This window comes from Oncorhynchus clarkii, unplaced genomic scaffold (genome assembly GCF_045791955.1).
Source record: "Oncorhynchus clarkii lewisi isolate Uvic-CL-2024 unplaced genomic scaffold, UVic_Ocla_1.0 unplaced_contig_3709_pilon_pilon, whole genome shotgun sequence".
NCBI classification, from domain to species: Eukaryota; Metazoa; Chordata; class Actinopteri; order Salmoniformes; family Salmonidae; genus Oncorhynchus; species Oncorhynchus clarkii.
Genome location: NW_027261024.1, coordinates 78,185 through 104,814, shown reverse-complemented (window position 1 = coordinate 104,814; position 26,630 = coordinate 78,185). Strand labels below are relative to the sequence as shown.

Genomic DNA, 26,630 nt, shown 5'->3' with positions numbered 1-26,630 from the left:
AACCCTCAACTTTTTCCACATTTTGTTACATTACAGCCTTATTCTAAAATGGATTAAATAAATAATGCTCCAGAGCCCTCAGGACCTCAGACTGTGGTGAAGGTTCACCTTCCAATAGGAAAAAGACCCTAAGCACACAGCCAAAACAATGCAGGAATGGCTTCGAGACAAGTCTCTGAATGTCCTTGAGTGGCCCAGCCAGAGCCCGGACTTGAACCCAATTGAACATCTCTGGAGAGATGTGAAAATAGCTGTGCAGCAACGCTCCCCATCCAACCTGACAGAGTTTGAGAGGATCTGCATAGAAGAATGGGAGAAACTCCCCTAATACAGATGTGCCAAGCTTGTAGCGTCATACCCAAGAAGACTCGATGCTGTAATCGCTGCCAAAGGTGCTTCAACAAAGTACTGAGTAAATATTACATTTACTTATCCAAATGTAATATTTCAGTTTATTTTAAATAAATTAGCAAACATTTCTAAAAACCTGTTTTGCTTTGTCATTATGGGGTATTGTGTCTAGATTGACGAGGGGGAAAAAATATTTAATCCATTTTAGAATAAGGCTGTAACTTAACAAAATATAGAAATAGTCAAGGGGTCTGAATATTTTCTGAAGGCACTGTATTTGTCTGCAGGATCTCATTCACCATTGTGTTAATCACTGATAGACTATAGTTCTGTTTAATCTGGCTTCTCTTTAAAGCTAGCACTCCTCTTGACCACCCACACCACGCTACACAGTCTTATCTCCGTTCCAATGTGATAAAGACAACCATAAATGGACCATAACTCTATCTTCTCCTCTTCCTACCTCATTAACTTAGACACCAGTTCTGTCTGGGCTGAGCTAGGCTGGACTGAAGGGAGGTAGAAATGCTGTGTAAAACTAGTCAAGACTGGACTACGCTGCTACGCTGCTGCCCTGCTACGCTGCTGCTACGCTGCTGCTACGCTGCTGCTACGCTGCTGCTGCTGCTGCTACGCAGCTACGCTCTGCTACGCTGCTGCTACCATGCTACGCTGCTCTTGTTTCTTATGCTTTAGCACTCATCTCAGCTAGCATAGCCTGTTGAGGCTTACATGTGAAAATTAAGTAACTTTCATCCCAAAATGTTAGAAAACCAACCTAACCCGTCCTCTAGTCTAGTTAACTTTGAACCATGACATGTTGTTGTCATGGTAACAGTTGAATAGTCATATTATATAGAAAACAGTTTTAACCTCAAAGTAGAAGTTAAACATGATCAGGTAAAATATTGAATTTGGCGTTTACTACTATAGCCCATAAAAACGCATTGAATAACACATTTATAAATGGCAAAATAAATAAATAATAATAATCATAAGGAATAAGGTTTTGAATTGTCTGTCCTATATCTAGGAGATATTAGAAATATTCTTATTTTTTTGGACACATATTTAACTCCATGCTTCTATCCATTTGTATGGGTTACCTTCAGACGAGTCCCGTAACACATGTGGGAGTCATAGAGCAAAACTGAGAACACCATCGTGTTTGTGAGAGTCTCCCTTTTCCATAGTTTGTAGGCTCTTCGGACCCTACAGACTTTTTCATGAGAAGACCGATTTTGGGCATGTCTCATGGTCTGACAAACACCGCTGTAGCTCGGCCACCTTCCACCACAGATGTGGAAGGGTGACAGGCCTGCGGTGGATTGAGATACAGCCCATGCAGAAACTCATCTCTAGCTTAAACTGATGGATTTTGATAGGGATTTCTTAATAATGTTGCTTAGATTGATATACATGTGTCAATAGACTATTAAGGATGAACCATTAGGCTTGATATCTCCATGAATTGATTCATTGTACTCATGTAAGAGGCAATAATAAAAGTAGTATAGAAAGCCTTCCTATCAAAGTGTGTGTGTGTGTGTATCTATTATAAATGATGAATCCATGTGTAGGTTCCTGCAGCAGTCAATAACTACCACAGAGTATGTGTATCTATTAGAGGTCCAGGTAGTAGACGTGGAGGTGTACCTGCATGAGGTTCTCAGTTCCCTGTCTGAAGGAGTCACAGGCCACTGCAGCATAGAAGGCTTTTATCTTCTTCTTATTCAGCCACATCTGGTTCTTCTCCATTCCAGCGTTCACATCTGTCAATGTCTCTGTTCTGGGGCCCTGGGGAGAGATAGGAGGGGATATTATATTATCTCATAGCGCTGTGTGTGAAGGAGGAATTGAAGGATGAAGAACTTGGTGACTTTAATCAAATGTCTGTCCTCTTACCACAAAGACTTCACATGTGAGACAGAGTCCGTAGTTCTTAGTGAAACAATGAGCCAGGTCCAGGAGTGCCGGTCTGTTCTTAGGTGCTCCTGTCAGCACCATACACTGAGGTCTGAGGAGGGGGGATAACAGTCAGTTATCTAAATCACATTAGTCTTCTTAACATTCTACACTTTCAGGTTAGAATGCAGAGCAGTATTGTACCAGTCCCCTTCTTTTAATTTCACCTCTAACCATGAACAGAGTAGGTTTTCTTCCACTCGCCATCCAACAGCATAGTAAGAGGTGTAATACCAGTGGCTTCTGTTGGCTCTTACCTGAAGTTCTTAACATGGTCCTCTACTCCGGTCAGTGACAGAGCGTTGTTGACCGCGCTGACAAACGTCACGGCCTGAGTGGACGAGCCCCAGTTCACATCTGAGGACAACAGAACACTCTGATGTTAACACTGAACTTAGAGATGCTACGTATGTCATATGTAGTAGCTATGTACATCTTATGTCATCCCTATGTACTCATTCCTTTATCATAGTAGAACTTTTTGGTTCTTTGTGTGTGACTGGTTCATATGTATTCTAATGTCAGCTTGATGCAAATCAATGTCTGTGTCTCACTTGGCTTCTTGACAGTGACGTAGACATATAGGAAGATCTCGATTGCGTAGGTGAGGAGAGCAGCCCACCAGTTGATGACAAACATCACACCACAGCAGAGCACCGCTCCAAACAGAGACAACCACATGTTGTAGTACCTGTACGCTGGCCTCCAGCCTACACAGGGGGGAGAGATCACAGGAGACAACAGTTAGAAAGTTAGAGAGAGAGAGAGAGAGAGTTAAAGAGAGAGAGAGCTAAAAAGAGAGAGAGAGAGTTAAAGAGAGAGAGGGAGAGAGTTAGAGAGAGAGAGAGAGAGTTAGAGAGAGAGAGATAGAGTTAGAGAGAGAGAGAGAGAGTTAGAGAGAGAGAGAGAGAGTTAGAGAGAGAGAGAGAGAGAGCTAAAGAGAGAGAGAGAGAGAGTTAGAGAGAGAGAGAGTTAGAGAGAGAGAGAGAGAGAGTGAGAGAGAGAGAGAGTTAGAGAGAGAGAGAGAGTTAGAGAGAGAGTTAGAGAGAGCTAAAGAGAGAGAGAGGGAGAGAGAGTTAGAGTTAGAGAGAGCTAAAGAGAGAGAGAGAGGGAGAGAGAGAGAGAGAGTTAGAGAGAGAGAGAGTTAGAGAGAGAGAGAGTTAGAGAGAGTACCTGGTGACTTAGCGTATGAAGCGTGGAAGCAGGAGAAGTTGATGAGGGCGTACGATGCCAGGAAGAAGTTGGAGATGATGGGCGCAATGACGTTCAGATCGGCTACACACACACACACACACACACACACACACACACACACAAACACAGAGAGAGACACACACAACAGAGATTCATTTGAGTTGTTTGTGACATTACCAATATTAAACTAATTGGCGACTGTGGTTTATCTTAAATGTGTGTAGTGACCTCACTCACCGATGATTATGAAGGCGACAGCGATGATGAAAGTCAGAACGTAGCCTCTGATTGGCTCGTTGTTCTTGCCGTGTCCCTTGGCGAAGAACTTCAGTGCAGTGTAGATGTTGTCTTTACACAGAGCCTGAGAGGAGGAGGAAGAGGAGGAAGAAGAGGAAGAGGGGGGCGAGAAGGTGAGGAGGAGCAGGAAGAGAAGGGTGGATGAAGAGGTGGGGGAGGAGGAAGAGAGAGAGGTAGAGGAGGGAGGAGTGGGAGTTAGCTGATTGTAACATAGTTTGACAATTGTTGTCATCTGGCTAGAAGGAACATGAAAAAGAGAGGGGCTCTGTTTCACTCATCATAGACCTTGTAGTAGTACCTGGAACCCTCAGAGCTGATGAATGAGGAGACAGGTGATAGACATTAGTAGTGTGACTGACCTGGAAGACTTTGGGTGCGCTGACGAGGGAGGCGAGGGCAGAGGAGAGGGTGGCAGAGAAGGTTCCTGCTGTGATGAGAGGACCAAACCCTGACACCATGGTCATCACCTGGGGAGGAGGAGACACAGGGGCTGTTTAGTTTCACTGGACTGTGTGTGTGTGTCTGGTTATTTTGTTGTGTTGTTGTACTGAATGTGTAACTGTGTTGTTTGATTGTTGTTACATTGTTGTTGTTGTTCTTGTACCTGGAAGTTGTTCATGGAGCCAAACTTGCAGCTGCTGACATCACAGGAGGAGAAGTTCCATCCCTGCTCACAGGCAGCAGTGTTGGTACCGTTACAGAACATGTCCATCCCTGTGGCAATGGTGTCGTTGATGTTTCCTGTTGCATCACGCACCACCGTGGCAGCTGATCAATCAGAAAACAGAACAGACACAACATTTAGGGAGGGTTTCGTGTGTGCGTTCGTGTGTGTGTGCGCGCGTGCATCCTTACAGACACAGAGGGCAACTCCCAGGTATGTGACTCCAGTGATGAGGATGGCCAGCAGGGTTCCTTTAGGGAGAGCATCCTGGGGATCCTGCAGTAGAACCAGAAATAAACAGCAGAAGTGATAGCTGGAGGAAACAGTGGTTTGGGTCTATGGGATCATCATTCTCTGCTGTTTAAAGTGAAGGTGCCTGTTCACAGACACAATAAAGAGTGGAACCACTACTTCAAGGTCTAAGAGCAAGTGACGTCACCGATTGAAAGGCTATTAGCGCCCACCACCGATAACTAGCTATCCATTTCACATCCGTTACACACTCATCACTGGCTGTTAGAAACATGTTACAATAAACACTGAGTGGATATGTCCTATCTTCTATTGGATGTTTCGTGGTCCAGGTATTGTGCTTCTACCTCTCTTTTCACTGATCATCTTTCACTATCTCTCTGTCTCTCTCACTATCTCTCTGTCTCTCTCTCTCTCTCTCTCTTTCTCTCTCTCTCTCTCTCTCTGTCTCTGTCTCTCTCTCTCTGTCTCTCTCTCTCTCTCTCTGTCTCTGTCTCTGTCTCTCTCTCTCTCTCTCTCCCTCTCTCTCTCCCTCTCTCTCTCCCTCTCTCTCTCTCTAAGCTACCAATGACTTCACACAGGAAGAGGTTGTGCTACAGTAAAGCTACCCTAAAGAGAAATATACAGTAGTTTATAAAGCTACTTATAAAGCTACAAACTACTTCGTGAAAATAATCATATCTAAATCTGAAATGTCATAATATAATTTTAAGAAACATGACTACAAGAACACATCTCTCTGGAGTCGTATGTTAACAGTGAACTGAGATCTGCTGTGTGGTCAGGCAGAGGAACATAGTGGGTCATTTTTTGCCCTTCATACCTTCAGGTCTCCAGAGATGTTAGCTCCAGCCAGGATACCCGTGGCAGCAGGGAAGAAGATGGCGAACACAGAGAAGAACGTCTCTCCATCTCGGAAGTCCGGCGGTAAGTTCTCCATAAATATTTTGGCTGTGGGGGAGAAAGAGAAAAGAATAGATGTGGATGAGAAGGGTGTCTCTGTGTCATACTGGTGATGCTGTCTCTGTGTGTCATTTGACAGAGTATAGAAAAAGACATGTTCTCCTCCTGACCATGTGACCTGAGCAGGACAAACTCGGGGCTCTCATCATGAAACTAATATAGCTTGATTATAAATGTGAGCATTATAAAGGTTATGTATTTGATGAATTCCTCTATCTATGCGAAGGAAACCTCTGTTGCCTTACCGTCATAGTTAAAGAATCCTTTAGACTTCTTGTCGGTGGAGGCTGGGATGCCAGTTCCTACGAAGACGTTGGCGATGGCTACCAGGAGGATGATCAGCAAACCGATCTGGGCCTGAAGAGACAGGATCAACAGGTTAGTCTGGGTTACAAAGTTTTCATATGAAACTAGAGGACAGTTACAAGGTCACACCATTCCTCTCCAACAGCTGAAGAGGAGAAACCGACTGTGATAAGGAACTGAACACATACTGATCTCAGTTACGGTCAATATCAGACATGGAATTGAAAGATGTCAAGTTGATATCAGTTGATTAATTTTCTACTGGAAACATGGGGATTTGAACCACACTGTATGTGGATCTGTCTCTAGCTGTACAGTGAAGTGCAGTGTAGCGTAGTGAGAGTAGCATAATGTAGTGTAGTGTATGTGTTGTGTATTATATCATGCTGCGTAGTATAATGTAGCGTTGAGTAGTGTATTATAATGTAGCGTAGTATAATGTATTGTAGTATAATGTAGCGTAGTATAATGTAGCGTAGTATAATGTAGCGTAGTATAATGTAGTGTAGTATATTATAATGTAGTGTAGTATAATGTAGTGTAGTATAATGTAGTGTAGTATAATGTAGTGTAGCTTAGTGTAGTATAATGTTGTACAATGTAGCGTAGTATAATGTAGCGTAGTATAATGTAGTGTAGCTTAGTGTAGTACAATGTTGTATAATGTAGTGTAGTATAATGTAGAATAGTGTAGCGTAGTGTAGCATAGTATAATGTAGTGGAATGTAGCATAGTATAGTGTAGTACAATGTAGTGTAGTATAATGTAGTGGAGCAATGTAGTATAATGTAATGTAGAGTAGTATAATATAATGTAGAGTAGCATAATATGGTATAATGTAGCGTAGAGTAGTATAATATAATGTAGTGTAGAGTAGAGTAGAGTAGTATAATGTAATATAGTGTAGAGTAGTATAATGTAATGTAGTGTAGTGTAGAGTAGTATAATGTAGTGTAGTGTAGAGTAGTATAATGTAGTGTAGTGTAGAGTAGTATAATGTAATGTAGTATAGTGTAGAGTAGTATAATGTAATGTAGTGTAGAGTAGAGTAGAGTAGTATAATGTAATATAGCGTAGAGTAGTATAATGTAATGTAGTGTAGAGTAGTATAATGTAGTGTAGTGTAGAGTAGTATAATGTAATGTAGTGTAGAGTAGTATAATGTAATGTAGTGTAGAGTAGTATAATGTAATGTAGAGTAGAGTAGTATAATGTAATGTAGTGTAGAGTAGTATAATGTAGTGTAGTGTAGAGTAGTATAATGTAATGTAGTGTAGTGTAGAGTAGTATAATGTAATGTAGTGTAGAGTAGTATAATGTAATGTAGAGTAGAGTAGTATAATGTAATGTAGTGTAGAGTAGTATAATGTAATGTAGTGTAGAGTAGTATAATGTAATGTAGTGTAGAGTAGTATAATGTAATGTAGTGTAGAGTAGTATAATGTAATGTAGTGTAGAGTAGTATAATGTAATGTAATGTAGTGTAGAGTAGTATAATGTAATGTAGTGTAGAGTAGAGTAGTATAATGTAATGTAGTGTAGAGTAGTATAATGTAATGTAGTGTAGAGTAGTATAATGTAGTGTAGTGTAGAGTAGTATAATGTAATGTAGTGTAGAGTAGTATAATGTAGTGTAGTGTAGAGTAGTATAATGTAATGTAGTGTAGAGTAGTATAATGTAATGTAGTGTAGAGTAGTATAATGTAGTGTAGTGTAGAGTAGTATAATGTAGTGTAGTGTAGAGTAGTATAATGTAATGTAGTGTAGTGTAGAGTAGTATAATGTAATGTAGTGTAGTGTAGAGTAGTATAATGTAATGTAGTGTAGAGTAGTATAATGTAATGTAGTGTAGAGTAGTATAATGTAGTGTAGTGTAGAGTAGTATAATGTAATGTAGTGTAGTGTAGAGTAGTATAATGTAATGTAGTGTAGTGTAGAGTAGTATAATGTAATGTAGTGTAGAGTAGTATAATGTAATGTAGTGTAGAGTAGTATAATGTAATGTAGTGTAGAGTAGTATAATGTAATGTAGTGTAGTGTAGAGTAGTATAATGTAATGTAGTGTAGAGTAGTATAATGTAATGTAGTGTAGAGTAGGATAATGTAGTGTAGTGTAGAGTAGTATAATGTAGTGTAGTGTAGAGTAGTATAATGTAATGTAGTGTAGAGTAGTATAATGTAATGTAGTGTAGAGTAGTATAATGTAGTGTAGTGTAGAGTAGTATAATGTCGTGTAGTGTAGAGTAGTATAATGTAATGTAGTGTAGTGTAGAGTAGTATAATGTAATGTAGTGTAGTGTAGAGTAGTATAATGTAATGTAGTGCAGAGTAGTATAATGTAGTGTAGTGTAGAGTAGTATAATGTAATGTAGTGTAGAGTAGTATAATGTAGTGTAGTGTAGAGTAGTATAATGTAATGTAGTGTAGTGTAGAGTAGTATAATGTAATGTAGTGTAGTGTAGAGTAGTATAATGTAATGTAGTGCAGAGTAGTATAATGTAATGTAGTGTAGAGTAGTATAATGTAATGTAGTGTAGAGTAGTATAATGTAGTGTAGTGTAGAGTAGTATAATGTGGTATAATGTAGCGTAGAGTAGTATAATGTAATGTAGTGTAGTGTAGAGTAGTATAATGTAATGTAGTGTAGAGTAGTATAATGTAGCGTAGTGTAGAGTAGTATAATGTAGCGTAGAGTAGTGTAGAGTAGTATAATGTAATGTAGTGTAGAGTAGTATAATGTAATGTAGTGTAGAGTAGTATAATGTAATGTAGTGTAGAGTAGTATAATGTAATGTAGTGTAGAGTAGTATAATGTAATGTAGCGTAGAGTAGTATAATGTAATGTAGTGTAGAGTAGTATAATGTAATGTAGTGTAGTGTAGAGTAGTATAATGTAATGTAGTGTAGAGTAGTATAATGTAATGTAGAGTAGTATAATATAATGTAATGTAGTGTAGAGTAGTATAATGTAGCGTAGTGTAGAGTAGTATAATGTAATGTAGTGTAGTGTAGAGTAGTATAATGTAATGTAGTGTAGTGTAGAGTAGTATAATGTAATGTAGAGTAGAGTAGTATAATGTAATGTAGCGTAGAGTAGTATAATGTAATATAGTGTAGTGTAGAGTAGTATAATGTAATGTAGCGTAGAGTAGAGTAGTATAATGTCATGTAGTGTAGTGTAGAGTAGTATAATGTAATGTAGTGTAGAGTAGTATAATGTAATATAGTGTAGTGTAGAGTAGTATAATGTAATGTAGCGTAGAGTAGTATAATGTAATGTAGCGTAGAGTAGTATAATGTAGTGTAGAGTAGTATAATGTAATGTAGTGTAGAGTAGTATAATGTAATGTAGTGTAGAGTAGTATAATGTAGCGTAGAGTAGTGTAGAGTAGTATAATGTAATGTAGTGTAGAGTAGTATAATGTAATGTAGTGTAGAGTAGTATAATGTAGCGTAGAGTAGTGTAGAGTAGTATAATGTAATGTAGTGTAGAGTAGTATAATGTAATGTAGCGTAGAGTAGTATAATGTAATGTAGTGTAGAGTAGTATAATGTAATGTAGTGTAGAGTAGTATAATGTAATGTAGTGTAGAGTAGTATAATGTAATGTAGTGTAGAGTAGTATAATGTAATGTAGTGTAGAGTAGTATAATGTAATGTAATGTAGCGTAGAGTAGTATAATGTAATATAGTGTAGTGTAGAGTAGTATAATGTAATGTAGCGTAGAGTAGAGTAGTATAATGTCATGTAGTGTAGTGTAGAGTAGTATAATGTAATGTAGTGTAGAGTAGTATAATGTAATATAGTGTAGTGTAGAGTAGTATAATGTAATGTAGCGTAGAGTAGTATAATGTAATGTAGCGTAGAGTAGTATAATGTAGTGTAGAGTAGTATAATGTAATGTAGTGTAGAGTAGTATAATGTAATGTAGTGTAGAGTAGTATAATGTAATGTAGTGTAGAGTAGTATAATGTAATGTAGTGTAGTGTAGAGTAGTATAATGTAATGTAGTGTAGTGTAGAGTAGTATAATGTAATGTAGTGTAGAGTAGTATAATGTAGTGTAGTGTAGAGTAGTATAATGTAATGTAGTGTAGAGTAGTATAATGTAGTGTAGTGTAGAGTAGTATAATGTAATGTAGTGTAGAGTAGTATAATGTAATGTAGTGTAGAGTAGTATAATGTAGTGTAGTGTAGAGTAGTATAATGTGGTATAATGTAGCGTAGAGTAGTATAATGTAATGTAGTGTAGTGTAGAGTAGTATAATGTAATGTAGTGTAGAGTAGTATAATGTAGCGTAGTGTAGAGTAGTATAATGTAGCGTAGAGTAGTGTAGAGTAGTATAATGTAATGTAGTGTAGAGTAGTATAATGTAATGTAGTGTAGAGTAGTATAATGAAATGTAGCGTAGAGTAGTATAATGTAGTGTAGAGTAGTGTAGAGTAGTATAATGTAATGTAGTGTAGAGTAGTATAATGTAATGTAGCGTAGAGTAGTATAATGTAATATAGTGTAGTGTAGAGTAGTATAATGTAATGTAGCGTAGAGTAGAGTAGTATAATGTAATGTAGTGTAGTGTAGAGTAGTATAATGTAATGTAGTGTAGAGTAGTATAATGTAATATAGTGTAGTGTAGAGTAGTATAATGTACCGTAGTGTAGAGTAGTATAATGTAATGTAGTGTAGAGTAGTATAATGTAATGTAGTGTAGAGTAGTATAATGTAATGTAGCGTAGAGTAGTATAATGTAATGTAGTGTAGTGTAGAGTAGTATAATGTAATGTAGTGTAGTGTAGAGTAGTATAATGTAATGTAGTGTAGAGTAGTGTAGAGTAGTATAATGTAATGTAGTGTAGAGTAGTATAATGTAATGTAGTGTAGAGTAGTATAATGTAATATAGCGTAGAGTAGTATAATGTAATGTAGTGTAGAGTAGAGTAGAGTAGTATAATGTAATGTAGCGTAGAGTAGTGTAGAGTAGTATAATGTAGTGTAGTGTAGAGTAGTATAATGTAATGTAGTGTAGAGTAGTGTAGAGTAGTATAATGTAATGTAGTGTAGAGTAGTATAATGTAATGTAGCGTAGAGTAGTATAATGTAATGTAGTGTAGAGTAGAGTAGAGTAGTATAATGTAATGTAGTGTAGTGTAGAGTAGTATAATGTAATGTAGTGTAGAGTAGTATAATGTAATGTAGCGTAGAGTAGTATAATGTAATGTAGCGTAGAGTAGTATAATGTAATGTAGTGTAGTGTAGAGTAGTATAATGTAATGTAGAGTAGTGTAGAGTAGTATAATGTAATGTAGTGTAGTGTAGAGTAGTATAATGTAATGTAGTGTAGAGTAGAGTAATGCAATGTAGTGTAGAGTAGAGTAGAGTAGTATAATGTAGTGTAGAGTAGAGTAGAGTAGTATAATGTAGTGTAGTGTAGAGTAGTATAATGTAATGTAGTGTAGAGTAGTATAATGTAATGTAGTGTAGAGTAGTGTAGAGTAGTATAATGTAATGTAGTGTAGAGTAGTATAATGTAATCTAGTGTAGTGTAGAGTAGTATAATGTAATGTAGTGTAGAGTAGTATAATGTAATGTAGTGTAGTGTAGAGTAGTGTAATGTAGTGTAGAGTAGAGTAGTATAATGTAATGTAATGTAGTGTAGTGTAGAGTAGTATAATGTAATGTAGTGTAGAGTAGTATAATGTAATCTAGTGTAGTGTAGAGTAGTATAATGTAATGTAGTGTAGAGTAGAGTAGTATAATGTAATGTAATGTAGTGTAGTGTAGAGTAGTATAATGTAATGTAGTGTAGAGTAGTATAATGTAATCTAGTGTAGTGTAGAGTATTATAATGTAATGTAGTGTAGAGTAGTATAATGTAATGTAGTGTAGTGTAGAGTAGTATAATGTAATGTAGTGTAGTGTAGAGTAGTATAATGTAATGTAGTGTAGAGTAGTGTAGAGTAGTATAATGTAATGTAGTGTAGAGTAGTATAATGTAATGTAGTGTAGAGTAGTATAATGTAATGTAGCGTAGAGTAGTATAATGTAATATAGTGTAGTGTAGAGTAGTATAATGTAATGTAGCGTAGAGTAGAGTAGTATAATGTAATGTAGTGTAGTGTAGAGTAGTATAATGTAATGTAGTGTAGAGTAGTATAATGTAATATAGTGTAGTGTAGAGTAGTATAATGTACCGTAGTGTAGAGTAGTATAATGTAATGTAGTGTAGAGTAGTATAATGTAATGTAGTGTAGAGTAGTATAATGTAATGTAGCGTAGAGTAGTATAATGTAATGTAGTGTAGTGTAGAGTAGTATAATGTAATGTAGTGTAGTGTAGAGTAGTATAATGTAATGTAGTGTAGAGTAGTGTAGAGTAGTATAATGTAATGTAGTGTAGAGTAGTATAATGTAATGTAGTGTAGAGTAGTATAATGTAATATAGCGTAGAGTAGTATAATGTAATGTAGTGTAGAGTAGAGTAGAGTAGTATAATGTAATGTAGCGTAGAGTAGTGTAGAGTAGTATAATGTAGTGTAGTGTAGAGTAGTATAATGTAATGTAGTGTAGAGTAGTGTAGAGTAGTATAATGTAATGTAGTGTAGAGTAGTATAATGTAATGTAGCGTAGAGTAGTATAATGTAATGTAGTGTAGAGTAGAGTAGAGTAGTATAATGTAATGTAGTGTAGTGTAGAGTAGTATAATGTAATGTAGTGTAGAGTAGTATAATGTAATGTAGCGTAGAGTAGTATAATGTAATGTAGCGTAGAGTAGTATAATGTAATGTAGTGTAGTGTAGAGTAGTATAATGTAATGTAGAGTAGTGTAGAGTAGTATAATGTAATGTAGTGTAGTGTAGAGTAGTATAATGTAATGTAGTGTAGAGTAGAGTAATGCAATGTAGTGTAGAGTAGAGTAGAGTAGTATAATGTAGTGTAGAGTAGAGTAGAGTAGTATAATGTAGTGTAGTGTAGAGTAGTATAATGTAATGTAGTGTAGAGTAGTATAATGTAATGTAGTGTAGAGTAGTGTAGAGTAGTATAATGTAATGTAGTGTAGAGTAGTATAATGTAATCTAGTGTAGTGTAGAGTAGTATAATGTAATGTAGTGTAGAGTAGTATAATGTAATGTAGTGTAGTGTAGAGTAGTGTAATGTAGTGTAGAGTAGAGTAGTATAATGTAATGTAATGTAGTGTAGTGTAGAGTAGTATAATGTAATGTAGTGTAGAGTAGTATAATGTAATCTAGTGTAGTGTAGAGTAGTATAATGTAATGTAGTGTAGAGTAGAGTAGTATAATGTAATGTAATGTAGTGTAGTGTAGAGTAGTATAATGTAATGTAGTGTAGAGTAGTATAATGTAATCTAGTGTAGTGTAGAGTAGTATAATGTAATGTAGTGTAGAGTAGTATAATGTAATGTAGTGTAGTGTAGAGTAGTATAATGTAATGTAGTGTAGTGTAGAGTAGTATAATGTAATGTAGTGTAGAGTAGTATAATGTAATCTAGTGTAGTGTAGAGTAGTATAATGTAATGTAGTGTAGAGTAGTATAATGTAATGTAATGTAGTGTAGAGTAGTATAATGTAATGTAATGTAGTGTAGTGTAGAGTAGTATAATGTAATGTAGTGTAGAGTAGTATAATGTAATGTAGTGTAGAGTAGTATAATGTAATGTAGTGTAGAGTAGTATAATGTAATGTAGTGTAGAGTAGTATAATGTAATGTAGTGTAGAGTAGTGTAGAGTAGTATAATGTAATGTAGTGTAGTGTAGAGTAGAATAATGTAATGTAGTGTAGAGTAGTGTAGAGTAGTATAATGTAATGTAGTGTAGAGTAGTGTAGAGTAGTATAATATAATATAGTGTAGTGTAGAGTAGTATAATGTAATGTAGTGTAGAGTAGTGTAGAGTAGTATAATGTAATGTAGTGTAGTGTAGAGTAGTATAATGTAATGTAGTGTAGAGTAGTATAATGTAATGTAGTGTAGAGTAGTATAATGTAATGTAGTGTAGTGTAGAGTAGTATAATGTAATGTAGTGTAGTGTAGAGTAGTATAATGTAATGTAATGTAGTGTAGAGTAGTATAATGTAATGTAGTGTAGAGTAGAGTAGAGTAGTATAATGTAATGTAGCGTAGAGTAGTATAATGTAATGTAGCGTAGAGTAGTATAATGTAATGTAGTGTAGTGTAGAGTAGTATAATGTAATGTAGCGTAGAGTAGTGTAGAGTAGTATAATGTAATGTAGTGTAGAGTAGTATAATGTAATGTAGAGTAGTATAATATAATGTAATGTAGTGTAGAGTAGTATAATGTAGCGTAGTGTAGAGTAGTATAATGTAATGTAGTGTAGTGTAGAGTAGTATAATGTAATGTAGTGTAGTGTAGAGTAGTATAATGTAATGTAGAGTAGAGTAGTATAATGTAATGTAGCGTAGAGTAGTATAATGTAATATAGTGTAGTGTAGAGTAGTATAATGTAATGTAGCGTAGAGTAGAGTAGTATAATGTCATGTAGTGTAGTGTAGAGTAGTATAATGTAATGTAGTGTAGAGTAGTATAATGTAATATAGTGTAGTGTAGAGTAGTATAATGTAATGTAGCGTAGAGTAGTATAATGTAATGTAGCGTAGAGTAGTATAATGTAGTGTAGAGTAGTATAATGTAATGTAGTGTAGAGTAGTATAATGTAATGTAGTGTAGAGTAGTATAATGTAGCGTAGAGTAGTGTAGAGTAGTATAATGTAATGTAGTGTAGAGTAGTATAATGTAATGTAGTGTAGAGTAGTATAATGTAGCGTAGTGTAGAGTAGTATAATGTAGCGTAGAGTAGTGTAGAGTAGTATAATGTAATGTAGTGTAGAGTAGTATAATGTAATGTAGCGTAGAGTAGTATAATGTAGTGTAGAGTAGTATAATGTAATGTAGTGTAGAGTAGTATAATGTAATGTAGTGTAGAGTAGTATAATGTAATGTAGTGTAGAGTAGTATAATGTAATGTAGTGTAGAGTAGTATAATGTAATGTAGCGTAGAGTAGTATAATGTAATGTAGCGTAGAGTAGTATAATGTAATATAGTGTAGTGTAGAGTAGTATAATGTAATGTAGCGTAGAGTAGAGTAGTATAATGTCATGTAGTGTAGTGTAGAGTAGTATAATGTAATGTAGTGTAGAGTAGTATAATGTAATATAGTGTAGTGTAGAGTAGTATAATGTAATGTAGCGTAGAGTAGTATAATGTAATGTAGCGTAGAGTAGTATAATGTAGTGTAGAGTAGTATAATGTAATGTAGTGTAGAGTAGTATAATGTAATGTAGTGTAGAGTAGTATAATGTAATGTAGTGTAGAGTAGTATAATGTAATGTAGTGTAGTGTAGAGTAGTATAATGTAATGTAGTGTAGTGTAGAGTAGTATAATGTAATGTAGTGTAGAGTAGTATAATGTAGTGTAGTGTAGAGTAGTATAATGTAATGTAGTGTAGAGTAGTATAATGTAGTGTAGTGTAGAGTAGTATAATGTAATGTAGTGTAGAGTAGTATAATGTAATGTAGTGTAGAGTAGTATAATGTAGTGTAGTGTAGAGTAGTATAATGTGGTATAATGTAGCGTAGAGTAGTATAATGTAATGTAGTGTAGTGTAGAGTAGTATAATGTAATGTAGTGTAGAGTAGTATAATGTAATGTAGCGTAGAGTAGTATAATGTAATGTAGCGTAGAGTAGTATAATGTAATATAGTGTAGTGTAGAGTAGTATAATGTAATGTAGCGTAGAGTAGAGTAGTATAATGTAATGTAGTGTAGTGTAGAGTAGTATAATGTAATGTAGTGTAGAGTAGTATAATGTAATATAGTGTAGTGTAGAGTAGTATAATGTACCGTAGTGTAGAGTAGTATAATGTAATGTAGTGTAGAGTAGTATAATGTAATGTAGTGTAGAGTAGTATAATGTAATGTAGTGTAGAGTAGTATAATGTAATGTAGCGTAGAGTAGTGTAGAGTAGTATAATGTAATGTAGTGTAGAGTAGTATAATGTAATGTAGAGTAGTATAATATAATGTAATGTAGTGTAGAGTAGTATAATGTAGCGTAGTGTAGAGTAGTATAATGTAATGTAGTGTAGTGTAGAGTAGTATAATGTAATGTAGTGTAGTGTAGAGTAGTATAATGTAATGTAGAGTAGAGTAGTATAATGTAATGTAGCGTAGAGTAGTATAATGTAATATAGTGTAGTGTAGAGTAGTATAATGTAATGTAGCGTAGAGTAGAGTAGTATAATGTCATGTAGTGTAGTGTAGAGTAGTATAATGTAATGTAGCGTAGAGTAGAGTAGTATAATGTCATGTAGTGTAGTGTAGAGTAGTATAATGTAATGTAGTGTAGAGTAGTATAATGTAATATAGTGTAGTGTAGAGTAGTATAATGTAATGTAGCGTAGAGTAGTATAATGTAATGTAGCGTAGAGTAGTATAATGTAGTGTAGAGTAGTATAATGTAATGTAGTGTAGAGTAGTATAATGTAATGTAGTGTAGAGTAGTATAATGTAGCGTAGAGTAGTGTAGAGTAGTATAATGTAATGTAGTGTAGAGTAGTATAATGTAATGTAGTGTAGAGTAGTATAATGTAGCGTAGTGTAGAGTAGTATAATGTAGCGTAGAGTAGTGTAGAGTAGTATAATGTAATGTAGTGTAGAGTAGTATAATGTAATGTAGCGTAGAGTAGTATAATGTAGCGTAGAGTAGTGTAGAGTAGTATAATGTAATGTAGTGTAGAGTAGTATAATGTAATGTAGTGTAGAGTAGTATAATGTAATGTAGTGTAGAGTAGTATAATGTAATGTAGTGTAGAGTAGTATAATGTAATGTAGTGTAGAGTAGTATAATGTAATGTAGCGTAGAGTAGTATAATGTAATGTAGCGTAGAGTAGTATAATGTAATATAGTGTAGTGTAGAGTAGTATAATGTAATGTAGCGTAGAGTAGAGTAGTATAATGTCATGTAGTGTAGTGTAGAGTAGTATAATGTAATGTAGTGTAGAGTAGTATAATGTAATATAGTGTAGTGTAGAGTAGTATAATGTAATGTAGCGTAGAGTAGTATAATGTAATGTAGCGTAGAGTAGTATAATGTAGTGTAGAGTAGTATAATGTAATGTAGTGTAGAGTAGTATAATGTAATGTAGTGTAGAGTAGTATAATGTAATGTAGTGTAGAGTAGTATAATGTAATGTAGTGTAGTGTAGAGTAGTATAATGTAATGTAGTGTAGTGTAGAGTAGTATAATGTAATGTAGTGTAGAGTAGTATAATGTAGTGTAGTGTAGAGTAGTATAATGTAATGTAGTGTAGAGTAGTATAATGTAGTGTAGTGTAGAGTAGTATAATGTGGTATAATGTAGCGTAGAGTAGTATAATGTAATGTAGTGTAGTGTAGAGTAGTATAATGTAATGTAGTGTAGAGTAGTATAATGTAGCGTAGTGTAGAGTAGTATAATGTAGCGTAGAGTAGTGTAGAGTAGTATAATGTAATGTAGTGTAGAGTAGTATAATGTAATGTAGTGTAGAGTAGTATAATGAAATGTAGCGTAGAGTAGTATAATGTAGTGTAGAGTAGTGTAGAGTAGTATAATGTAATGTAGTGTAGAGTAGTATAATGTAATGTAGTGTAAAGTAGTATAATGTAATGTAGCGTAGAGTAGTATAATGTAATGTAGTGTAGAGTAGTATAATGTAATGTAGCGTAGAGTAGTATAATGTAATGTAGTGTAGTGTAGAGTAGTATAATGTAATGTAGTGTAGAGTAGTATAATGTAATATAGTGTAGTGTAGAGTAGTATAATGTACCGTAGTGTAGAGTAGTATAATGTAATGTAGTGTAGAGTAGTATAATGTAATGTAGTGTAGAGTAGTATAATGTAATGTAGCGTAGAGTAGTATAATGTAATGTAGTGTAGTGTAGAGTAGTATAATGTAATGTAGTGTAGTGTAGAGTAGTATAATGTAATGTAGTGTAGAGTAGTGTAGAGTAGTATAATGTAATGTAGTGTAGAGTAGTATAATGTAATATAGCGTAGAGTAGTATAATGTAATGTAGTGTAGAGTAGAGTAGAGTAGTATAATGTAATGTAGCGTAGAGTAGTGTAGAGTAGTATAATGTAATGTAGTGTAGTGTAGAGTAGTATAATGTAATGTAGTGTAGAGTAGTGTAGAGTAGTATAATGTAATGTAGTGTAGAGTAGTATAATGTAATGTAGCGTAGAGTAGTATAATGTAATGTAGTGTAGAGTAGAGTAGAGTAGTATAATGTAATGTAGTGTAGTGTAGAGTAGTATAATGTAATGTAGCGTAGAGTAGTATAATGTAATGTAGCGTAGAGTAGTATAATGTAATGTAGTGTAGTGTAGAGTAGTATAATGTAATGTAGAGTAGTGTAGAGTAGTATAATGTAATGTAGTGTAGAGTAGTATAATGTAATGTAGTGTAGAGTAGAGTAATGCAATGTAGTGTAGAGTAGAGTAGAGTAGTATAATGTAGTGTAGAGTAGAGTAGAGTAGTATAATGTAGTGTAGTGTAGAGTAGTATAATGTAATGTAGTGTAGAGTAGTATAATGTAATGTAGTGTAGTGTAGAGTAGTATAATGTAATGTAGTGTAGAGTAGTATAATGTAATGTAGTGTAGAGTAGTATAATGTAATGTAGTGTAGAGTAGTATAATGTAATGTAGTGTAGAGTAGTATAATGTAATGTAGTGTAGAGTAGTATAATGTAATGTAGTGTAGAGTAGTATAATGTAATGTAGTGTAGAGTAGTATAATGTAATGTAGAGTAGAGTAGTATAATGTAATGTAGTGTAGAGTAGTATAATGTAATATAGCCTAGAGTAGTATAATGTAGTGTAGAGTAAAGTAGAGTAGTATAATGTAATGTAGCGTAGAGTAGTATAATGTAATGTAGTGTAGAGTAGTATAATGTAATGTAGTGTAGAGTAGTATAATGTAATGTAGTGTAGTGTAGAGTAGTATAATGTAATGTAGTGTAGAGTAGTATAATGTAATGTAGTGTAGAGTAGTATAATGTAATGTAGTGTAGTGTAGAGTAGTATAATGTAATGTAGTGTAGAGTAGTATAATGTAATGTAGTGTAGAGTAGTATAATGTAATATAGCGTAGAGTAGTATAATGTAGTGTAGAGTAAAGTAGAGTAGTATAATGTAATGTAGCGTAGAGTAGTATAATGTAATGTAGCGTAGAGTAGTATAATGTACCGTAGTGTAGTGTAGAGTAGTATAATGTAATGTAGTGTAGAGTAGTATAATGTAATGTAGAGTAGAGTAGTATAATGTAATGTAGTGTAGAGTAGTATAATGTAATGTAGTGTAGAGTAGTATAATGTACCGTAGTGTAGTGTAGAGTAGTATAATGTAATGTAGTGTAGAGTAGTATAATGTAATGTAGTGTAGAGTAGTATAATGTACCGTAGTGTAGTGTAGAGTAGTATAATGTAATGTAGTGTAGAGTAGTATAATGTAATGTAGAGTAGAGTAGTATAATGTAATGTAGTGTAGAGTAGTATAATGCAATGTAGTGTAGTGTAGAGTAGTATAATGTAATGTAGTGTAGAGTAGTATAATGTAATGTACCGTAGTGTAGAGTAGTATAATGTAATGTAGTGTAGAGTAGTATAATGTAATGTAGTGTAGAGTAGAGTAGAGTAGTATAATGTAATATAGCGTAGAGTAGTATAATGTAATGTAGTGTAGAGTAGAGTAGAGTAGTATAATGTAATGTAGCGTAGAGTAGTATAATGTAATGTAGTGTAGAGTAGTATAATGTAATGTAGTGTAGTGTAGAGTAGTATAATGTAATGTAGTGTAGAGTAGTATAATGTAATGTAGTGTAGAGTAGTGTAGAGTAGTATAATGTAATGTATTGTAGTGTAGAGTAGTATAATGTAATGTAGTGTAGAGTAGTATAATGTAATGTAGTGTAGTGTAGAGTAGTATAATGTAATGTAGTGTAGTGTAGAGTAGTATAATGTAATGTAGTGTAGAGTAGTATAATGTAATGTAGTGTATGGTAGTATAATGTAATGTAGTGTAGAGTAGTATAATGTAATGTAGTGTAGAGTAGTGTAGAGTAGTATAATGTAATGTAGTGTAGTGTAGAGTAGAATAATGTAATGTAGTGTAGAGTAGTGTAGAGTAGTATAATGTAATGTAGTGTAGAGTAGTATAATGTAATATAGCGTAGAGTAGTATAATGTAGTGTAGAGTAAAGTAGAGTAGTATAATGTAATGTAGCGTAGAGTAGTATAATGTAATGTAGCGTAGAGTAGTATAATGTAATGTAGTGTAGTGTAGAGTAGTATAATGTAATGTAGTGTAGAGTAGTATAATGTAATGTAGTGCAGAGTAGTATAATGTACCGTAGTGTAGTGTAGAGTAGTATAATGTAATGTAGTGTAGAGTAGTATAATGTAATGTAGTGTAGAGTAGTATAATGTAATGTAGTGTAGAGTAGAGTAGTATAATGTAATGTAGTGTAGAGTAGTATAATGCAATGTAGTGTAGTGTAGAGTAGTATAATGTAATGTAGTGTAGAGTAGTATAATGTAATGTACCGTAGTGTAGAGTAGTATAATGTAATGTAGTGTAGAGTAGTATAATGTAATGTAGTGTAGAGTAGAGTAGAGTAGTATAATGTAATATAGCGTAGAGTAGTATAATGTAATGTAGTGTAGAGTAGAGTAGAGTAGTATAATGTAATGTAGCGTAGAGTAGTATAATGTAATGTAGCGTAGAGTAGTATAATGTAATGTAGTGTAGTGTAGAGTAGTATAATGTATTGTAGTGTAGAGTAGTATAATGTAATGTAGTGTAGAGTAGTGTAGAGTAGTATAATGTAATGTATTGTAGTGTAGAGTAGTATAATGTAATGTAGTGTAGAGTAGTATAATGTAATGTAGTGTAGTGTAGAGTAGTATAATGTAATGTAGTGTAGAGTAGTATAATGTAATCTAGTGTAGTGTAGAGTAGTATAATGTAATGTAGTGTAGAGTAGTATAATGTAATGCAGTGTAGTGTAGAGTAGTATAATGTAATGTAGTGTAGTGTAGAGTAGTATAATGTAATGTAGTGTAGAGTAGTATAATGTAATCTAGTGTAGTGTAGAGTAGTATAATGTAATGTAGTGTAGAGTAGTATAATGTAATGTAATGTAGTGTAGAGTAGTATAATGTAATGTAATGTAGTGTAGTGTAGAGTAGTATAATGTAATGTAGTGTAGAGTAGTATAATGTAATGTAGTGTAGAGTAGTATAATGTAATGTAGTGTAGAGTAGTATAATGTAATGTAGTGTAGAGTAGAGTAGAATAATGTAATGTAGTGTAGAGTAGTGTAGAGTAGTATAATGTAATGTAGTGTAGAGTAGTGTAGAGTAGTATAATGTAATGTAGTGTAGAGTAGTATAATGTAATGTAGTGTAGTGTAGAGTAGTATAATGTAATGTAGTGTAGTGTAGAGTAGTATAATGTAATGTAGTGTAGAGTAGTATAATGTAATGTAGTGTATGGTAGTATAATGTAATGTAGTGTAGAGTAGTATAATGTAATGTAGTGTAGAGTAGTGTAGAGTAGTATAATGTAATGTAGTGTAGTGTAGAGTAGAGTAGTATAATGTAATATAGTGTAGAGTAGTATAATGTAATGTAGTGTAGAGTAGTATAATGTAATCTAGTGTAGTGTAGAGTAGTATAATGTAATGTAGTGTAGAGTAGAGTAGTATAATGTAATGTAATGTAGTGTAGTGTAGAGTAGTATAATGTAATGTAGTGTAGAGTAGTATAATGTAATCTAGTGTAGTGTAGAGTAGTATAATGTAATGTAGTGTAGAGTAGTATAATGTAATGTAGTGTAGTGTAGAGTAGTATAATGTAATGTAGTGTAGTGTAGAGTAGTATAATGTAATGTAGTGTAGAGTAGTATAATGTAATCTAGTGTAGTGTAGAGTAGTATAATGTAATGTAGTGTAGAGTAGTATAATGTAATGTAATGTAGTGTAGAGTAGTATAATGTAATGTAATGTAGTGTAGTGTAGAGTAGTATAATGTAATGTAGTGTAGAGTAGTATAATGTAATGTAGTGTAGAGTAGTATAATGTAATGTAGTGTAGAGTAGTATAATGTAATGTAGTGTAGAGTAGTATAATGTAATGTAGTGTAGAGTAGTGTAGAGTAGTATAATGTAATGTAGTGTAGTGTAGAGTAGAATAATGTAATGTAGTGTAGAGTAGTGTAGAGTAGTATAATGTAATGTAGTGTAGAGTAGTTTAGAGTAGTATAATATAATGTAGTGTAGTGTAGAGTAGTATAATGTAATGTAGTGTAGAGTAGTGTAGAGTAGTATAATGTAATGTAGTGTAGTGTAGAGTAGTATAATGTAATGTAGTGTAGAGTAGTATAATGTAATGTAGTGTAGAGTAGTATAATGTAATGTAGTGTAGTGTAGAGTAGTATAATGTAATGTAGTGTAGTGTAGAGTAGTATAATGTAATGTAATGTAGTGTAGAGTAGTATAATGTAATGTAATGTAGTGTAGAGTAGTATAATTCAATGTAGTGTAGTGTAGAGTAGTATAATGTAATGTAGTGTAGAGTAGTATAATGTAATATAGCGTAGAGTAGTATAATGTAATGTAGTGTAGTGTAGAGTAGTATAATGTAATGTAGTGTAGAGTAGTATAATGTAATGTAGTGTAGTGTAGAGTAGAGTAGTATAATGTAATGTAGTGTAGAGTAGTATAATGTAATGTATTGTAGTGTAGAGTAGTATAATGTAATGTAGTGTAGAGTAGTATAATGTAATGTAGTGTAGTGTAGAGTAGTATAATGTAATGTAGTGTAGTGTAGAGTAGTATAATGTAATGTAGTGTAGAGTAGTATAATGTAATGTAGTGTAGAGTAGTGTAGAGTAGTATAATGTAATGTAGTGTAGTGTAGAGTAGAAAAATGTAATGTAGTGTAGAGTAGTGTAGAGTAGTATAATATAATGTAGTGTAGAGTAGTATAATGTAATGTAGTGTAGAGTAGTATAATGTAATCTAGTGTAGTGTAGAGTAGTATAATGTAATGTAGTGTAGTGTAGAGTAGTATAATGTAATGTAGTGTAGAGTAGTATAATGTAATGTAGTGTAGAGTAGTGTAGAGTAGTATAATGTAATGTAGTGTAGTGTAGAGTAGTATAATGTAATGTAGTGTAGAGTAGTATAATGTAATGTAGTGTAGTGTAGAGTAGTATAATGTAATGTAGTGTAGTGTAGAGTAGTATAATGTAATGTAGTGTAGAGTAGTATAATGTAATGTAGTGTAGAGTAGTATAATGTAATGTAGTGTAGAGTAGTATAATGTAATGTAGTGTAGAGTAGTGTAGAGTAGTATAATGTAATGTAGTGTAGTGTAGAGTAGAATAATGTAATGTAGTGTAGAGTAGTGTAGAGTAGTATAATGTAATGTAGTGTAGTGTAGTGTAGAGTAGTATAATGTAATGTAGTGTAGTGTAGAGTAGTATAATGTAATGTAATGTAGTGTAGAGTAGTATAATGTAATGTAATGTAGTGTAGAGTAGTATAATTCAATGTAGTGTAGTGTAGAGTAGTATAATGTAATGTAGTGTAGAGTAGTATAATGTAATATAGCGTAGAGTAGTATAATGTAATGTAGTGTAGAGTAGTATAATGTAATGTAGTGTAGTGTAGAGTAGTATAATGTAATGTAGTGTAGAGTAGTATAATGTAATGTAGTGTAGTGTAGAGTAGAGTAGTATAATGTAATGTAGTGTAGAGTAGTATAATGTAATGTAGTGTAGTGTAGAGTAGTATAATGTAATGTAGTGTAGAGTAGTATAATGTAATGTAGTGTAGTGTAGAGTAGTATAATGTAATGTAGTGTAGAGTAGTATAATGTAGTGTAGAGTAGTATAATGTAATGTAGTGTAGAGTAGTATAATGTAATATAGCGTAGAGTAGTATAATGTAATGTAGTGTAGAGTAGTATAATGTAATGTAATGTAGTGTAGTGTAGAGTAGGATAATGTAATGTAGTGTAGATTAGTATAATGTAATATAGCGTAGAGTAGTATAATGTAATGTAGTGTAGAGTAGTATAATGTAATGCAGTGTAGTGTAGAGTAGAGTAGTATAATGTAATGTAGTGTAGAGTAGTATAATGTAATGTAGTGTAGTGTAGAGTAGTATAATGTAATGTAGTTTAGTGTAGAGTAGAGTAGTATAATGTAATGTAGTGTAGAGTAGTATAATGTAATGTAGTGTAGTGTAGAGTAGTATAATGTAATGTAGTGTAGAGTAGTATAATGTAATGTAGTGTAGTGTAGAGTAGTATAATGTAGTGTAGAGTAGTATAATGTAATGTAGCGTAGAGTAGAGTAGAGTAGTATAATGTAATGTAGTGTAGAGTAGTATAATGTAATGTAGTGTAGAGTAGTATAATGTAATGTAGTGTAGAGTAGAGTAGAGTAGTATAATGTAATGTAGCGTAGCGTAGAATAGCGTAGAGTAGTATAATGTAATGTAGCATAGTATAATGTAATGTAGATAATGTATCGTAGAGTAACGTAGAGTAGAGTATAATGTTATGTAGAGTAGTATAATGAAATGTAGCGTAGCGTAGAGTAGTATAATGTAATGTAGTGTAGAGTAGTGTAGAGTAGTATAATGTAATGTAGAGTAGAGTAGTATAATGTAATGTAGCGTAGTATAATGTAATGTAGATAATGTATCGTAGAGTAACGTAGAGTAGAGTATAATGTTATGTAGAGTAGTATAATGTAATGTAGTGTAGAGTAGTGTAGAGTAGTATAATGTAGTGTAGTGTAGAGTAGTATAATGTAATGTAGTGTAGAGTAGTGTAGAGTAGTATAATGTAGTGTAGTGTAGAGTAGTATAATGTAGTGTAGTGTAGAGTAGTATAATGTAATATAGTGTAGAGTAGTGTAGTGTAGAGTAGTGTAGAGTAGTATAATGTAATGTACCGTAGCGTAGAGTAGTATAATGTAATGTAGTGTAGAGTAGTATAATGTAATGTAGTGTAGAGTAGTGTAGAGTAGTATAATGTAATGTAGTGTAGTGTAGAGTAGTATAATGTAATGTAGTGTAGAGTAGTATAATGTAATGTAGTGTAGAGTAGTGTAGAGTAGTATAATGTAATGTAGTGTAGTGTAGAGTAGTATAATGTAATGTAGTGTAGAGTAGTATAATGTAATGTAGTGTAGAGTAGTGTAGAGTAGTATAATGTAATGTCGTGTAGTGTAGAGTAGTATAATGTAATGTAGTGTAGAGTAGTATAATGTAATGTAGTGTAGTGTAGAGTAGTATAATGTAATGTAGTGTAGTGTAGAGTAGTATAATGTAATGTAGTGTAGAGTAGTATAATGTAATGTAATGTAGTGTAGAGTAGTATAATGTAATGTAGTGTAGAGTAGTATAATGTAATGTAGTGTAGAGTAGTGTAGAGTAGTATAATGTAATGTAGTGTAGTGTAGAGTAGAATAATGTAATGTAGTGTAGAGTAGTGTAGAGTAGTATAATGTAATGTAGTGTAGAGTAGTGTAGAGTAGTATAATATAATGTAGTGTAGTGTAGAGTAGTATAATGTAATGTAGTGTAGAGTAGTATAATGTAATGTAGTGTAGAGTAGTATAATGTAATGTAGTGTAGTGTAGAGTAGTATAATGTAATGTAGTGTAGAGTAGTATAATGTAATGTAGTGTAGTGTAGAGTAGTATAATGTAATGTAGTGTAGAGTAGTATAATGTAATGTAGTGTAGAGTAGTATAATGTAATGTAGTGTAGTGTAGAGTAGTATAATGTAATGTAGTGTAGTGTAGAGTAGTATAATGTAATGTAGTGTAGTGTAGAGTAGTATAATGTAATGTAATGTAGTGTAGAGTAGTATAATGTAATGTAATGTAGTGTAGAGTAGTATAATGCAATGTAGTGTAGTGTAGAGTAGTATAATGTAATGTAGTGTAGAGTAGTATAATGTAATGTAGTGTAGAGTAGTATAATGTAATGTAGTGTAGTGTAGAGTAGTATAATGTAATGTAGTGTAGAGTAGTATAATGTAATGTAGTGTAGAGTAGTATAATGTAATGTAATGTAGTGTAGAGTAGTATAATGTAATGTAGTGTAGAGTAGTATAATGTAATGTAATGTAGTGTAGAGTAGTATAATGCAATGTAGTGTAGTGTAGAGTAGTATAATGTAATGTAGTGTAGAGTAGTATAATGTAATGTAGTGTAGTGTAGAGTAGAGTAGTATAATGTAATGTAGTGTAGAGTAGTATAATGTAATGTAGTGTAGTGTAGAGTAGTATAATGTAATGTAGTGTAGAGTAGTATAATGTAGTGTAGTGTAGAGTAGTATAATGTAATGTAGTGTAGAGTAGTATAATGTAATATAGCGTAGAGTAGTATAATGTAATGTAGTGTAGTGTAGAGTAGTATAATGTAATGTAGTGTAGTGTAGAGTAGAGTAGTATAATGTAATGTAGTGTAGAGTAGTATAATGTAATGTAGTGTAGTGTAGAGTAGTATAATGTAATGTAGTGTAGAGTAGTATAATGTAGTGTA

General features: G+C 33.3%; 1 protein-coding gene across 1 annotated transcript in view; it reads right to left on the bottom strand.

Annotated features, from left to right (window-relative positions):
• Positions 1-26,630, bottom strand: part of LOC139403838 (solute carrier family 12 member 1-like) — a 64,259-nt gene that overhangs the window by 12,877 nt on the left and 24,752 nt on the right. The window contains exons 7-17 of the mRNA XM_071146987.1: positions 5,932-6,043; positions 5,547-5,674; positions 4,663-4,747; positions 4,412-4,575; positions 4,167-4,274; positions 3,748-3,871; positions 3,490-3,591; positions 2,871-3,026; positions 2,574-2,673; positions 2,257-2,368; positions 2,008-2,148 (exon numbers count right to left, since the gene is read on the bottom strand). Coding sequence (XP_071003088.1) covers positions 2,008-2,148; positions 2,257-2,368; positions 2,574-2,673; positions 2,871-3,026; positions 3,490-3,591; positions 3,748-3,871; positions 4,167-4,274; positions 4,412-4,575; positions 4,663-4,747; positions 5,547-5,674; positions 5,932-6,043 — 1,332 coding nt within the window. The remainder of the gene's footprint in view (positions 1-2,007; positions 2,149-2,256; positions 2,369-2,573; positions 2,674-2,870; positions 3,027-3,489; positions 3,592-3,747; positions 3,872-4,166; positions 4,275-4,411; positions 4,576-4,662; positions 4,748-5,546; positions 5,675-5,931; positions 6,044-26,630) is intronic.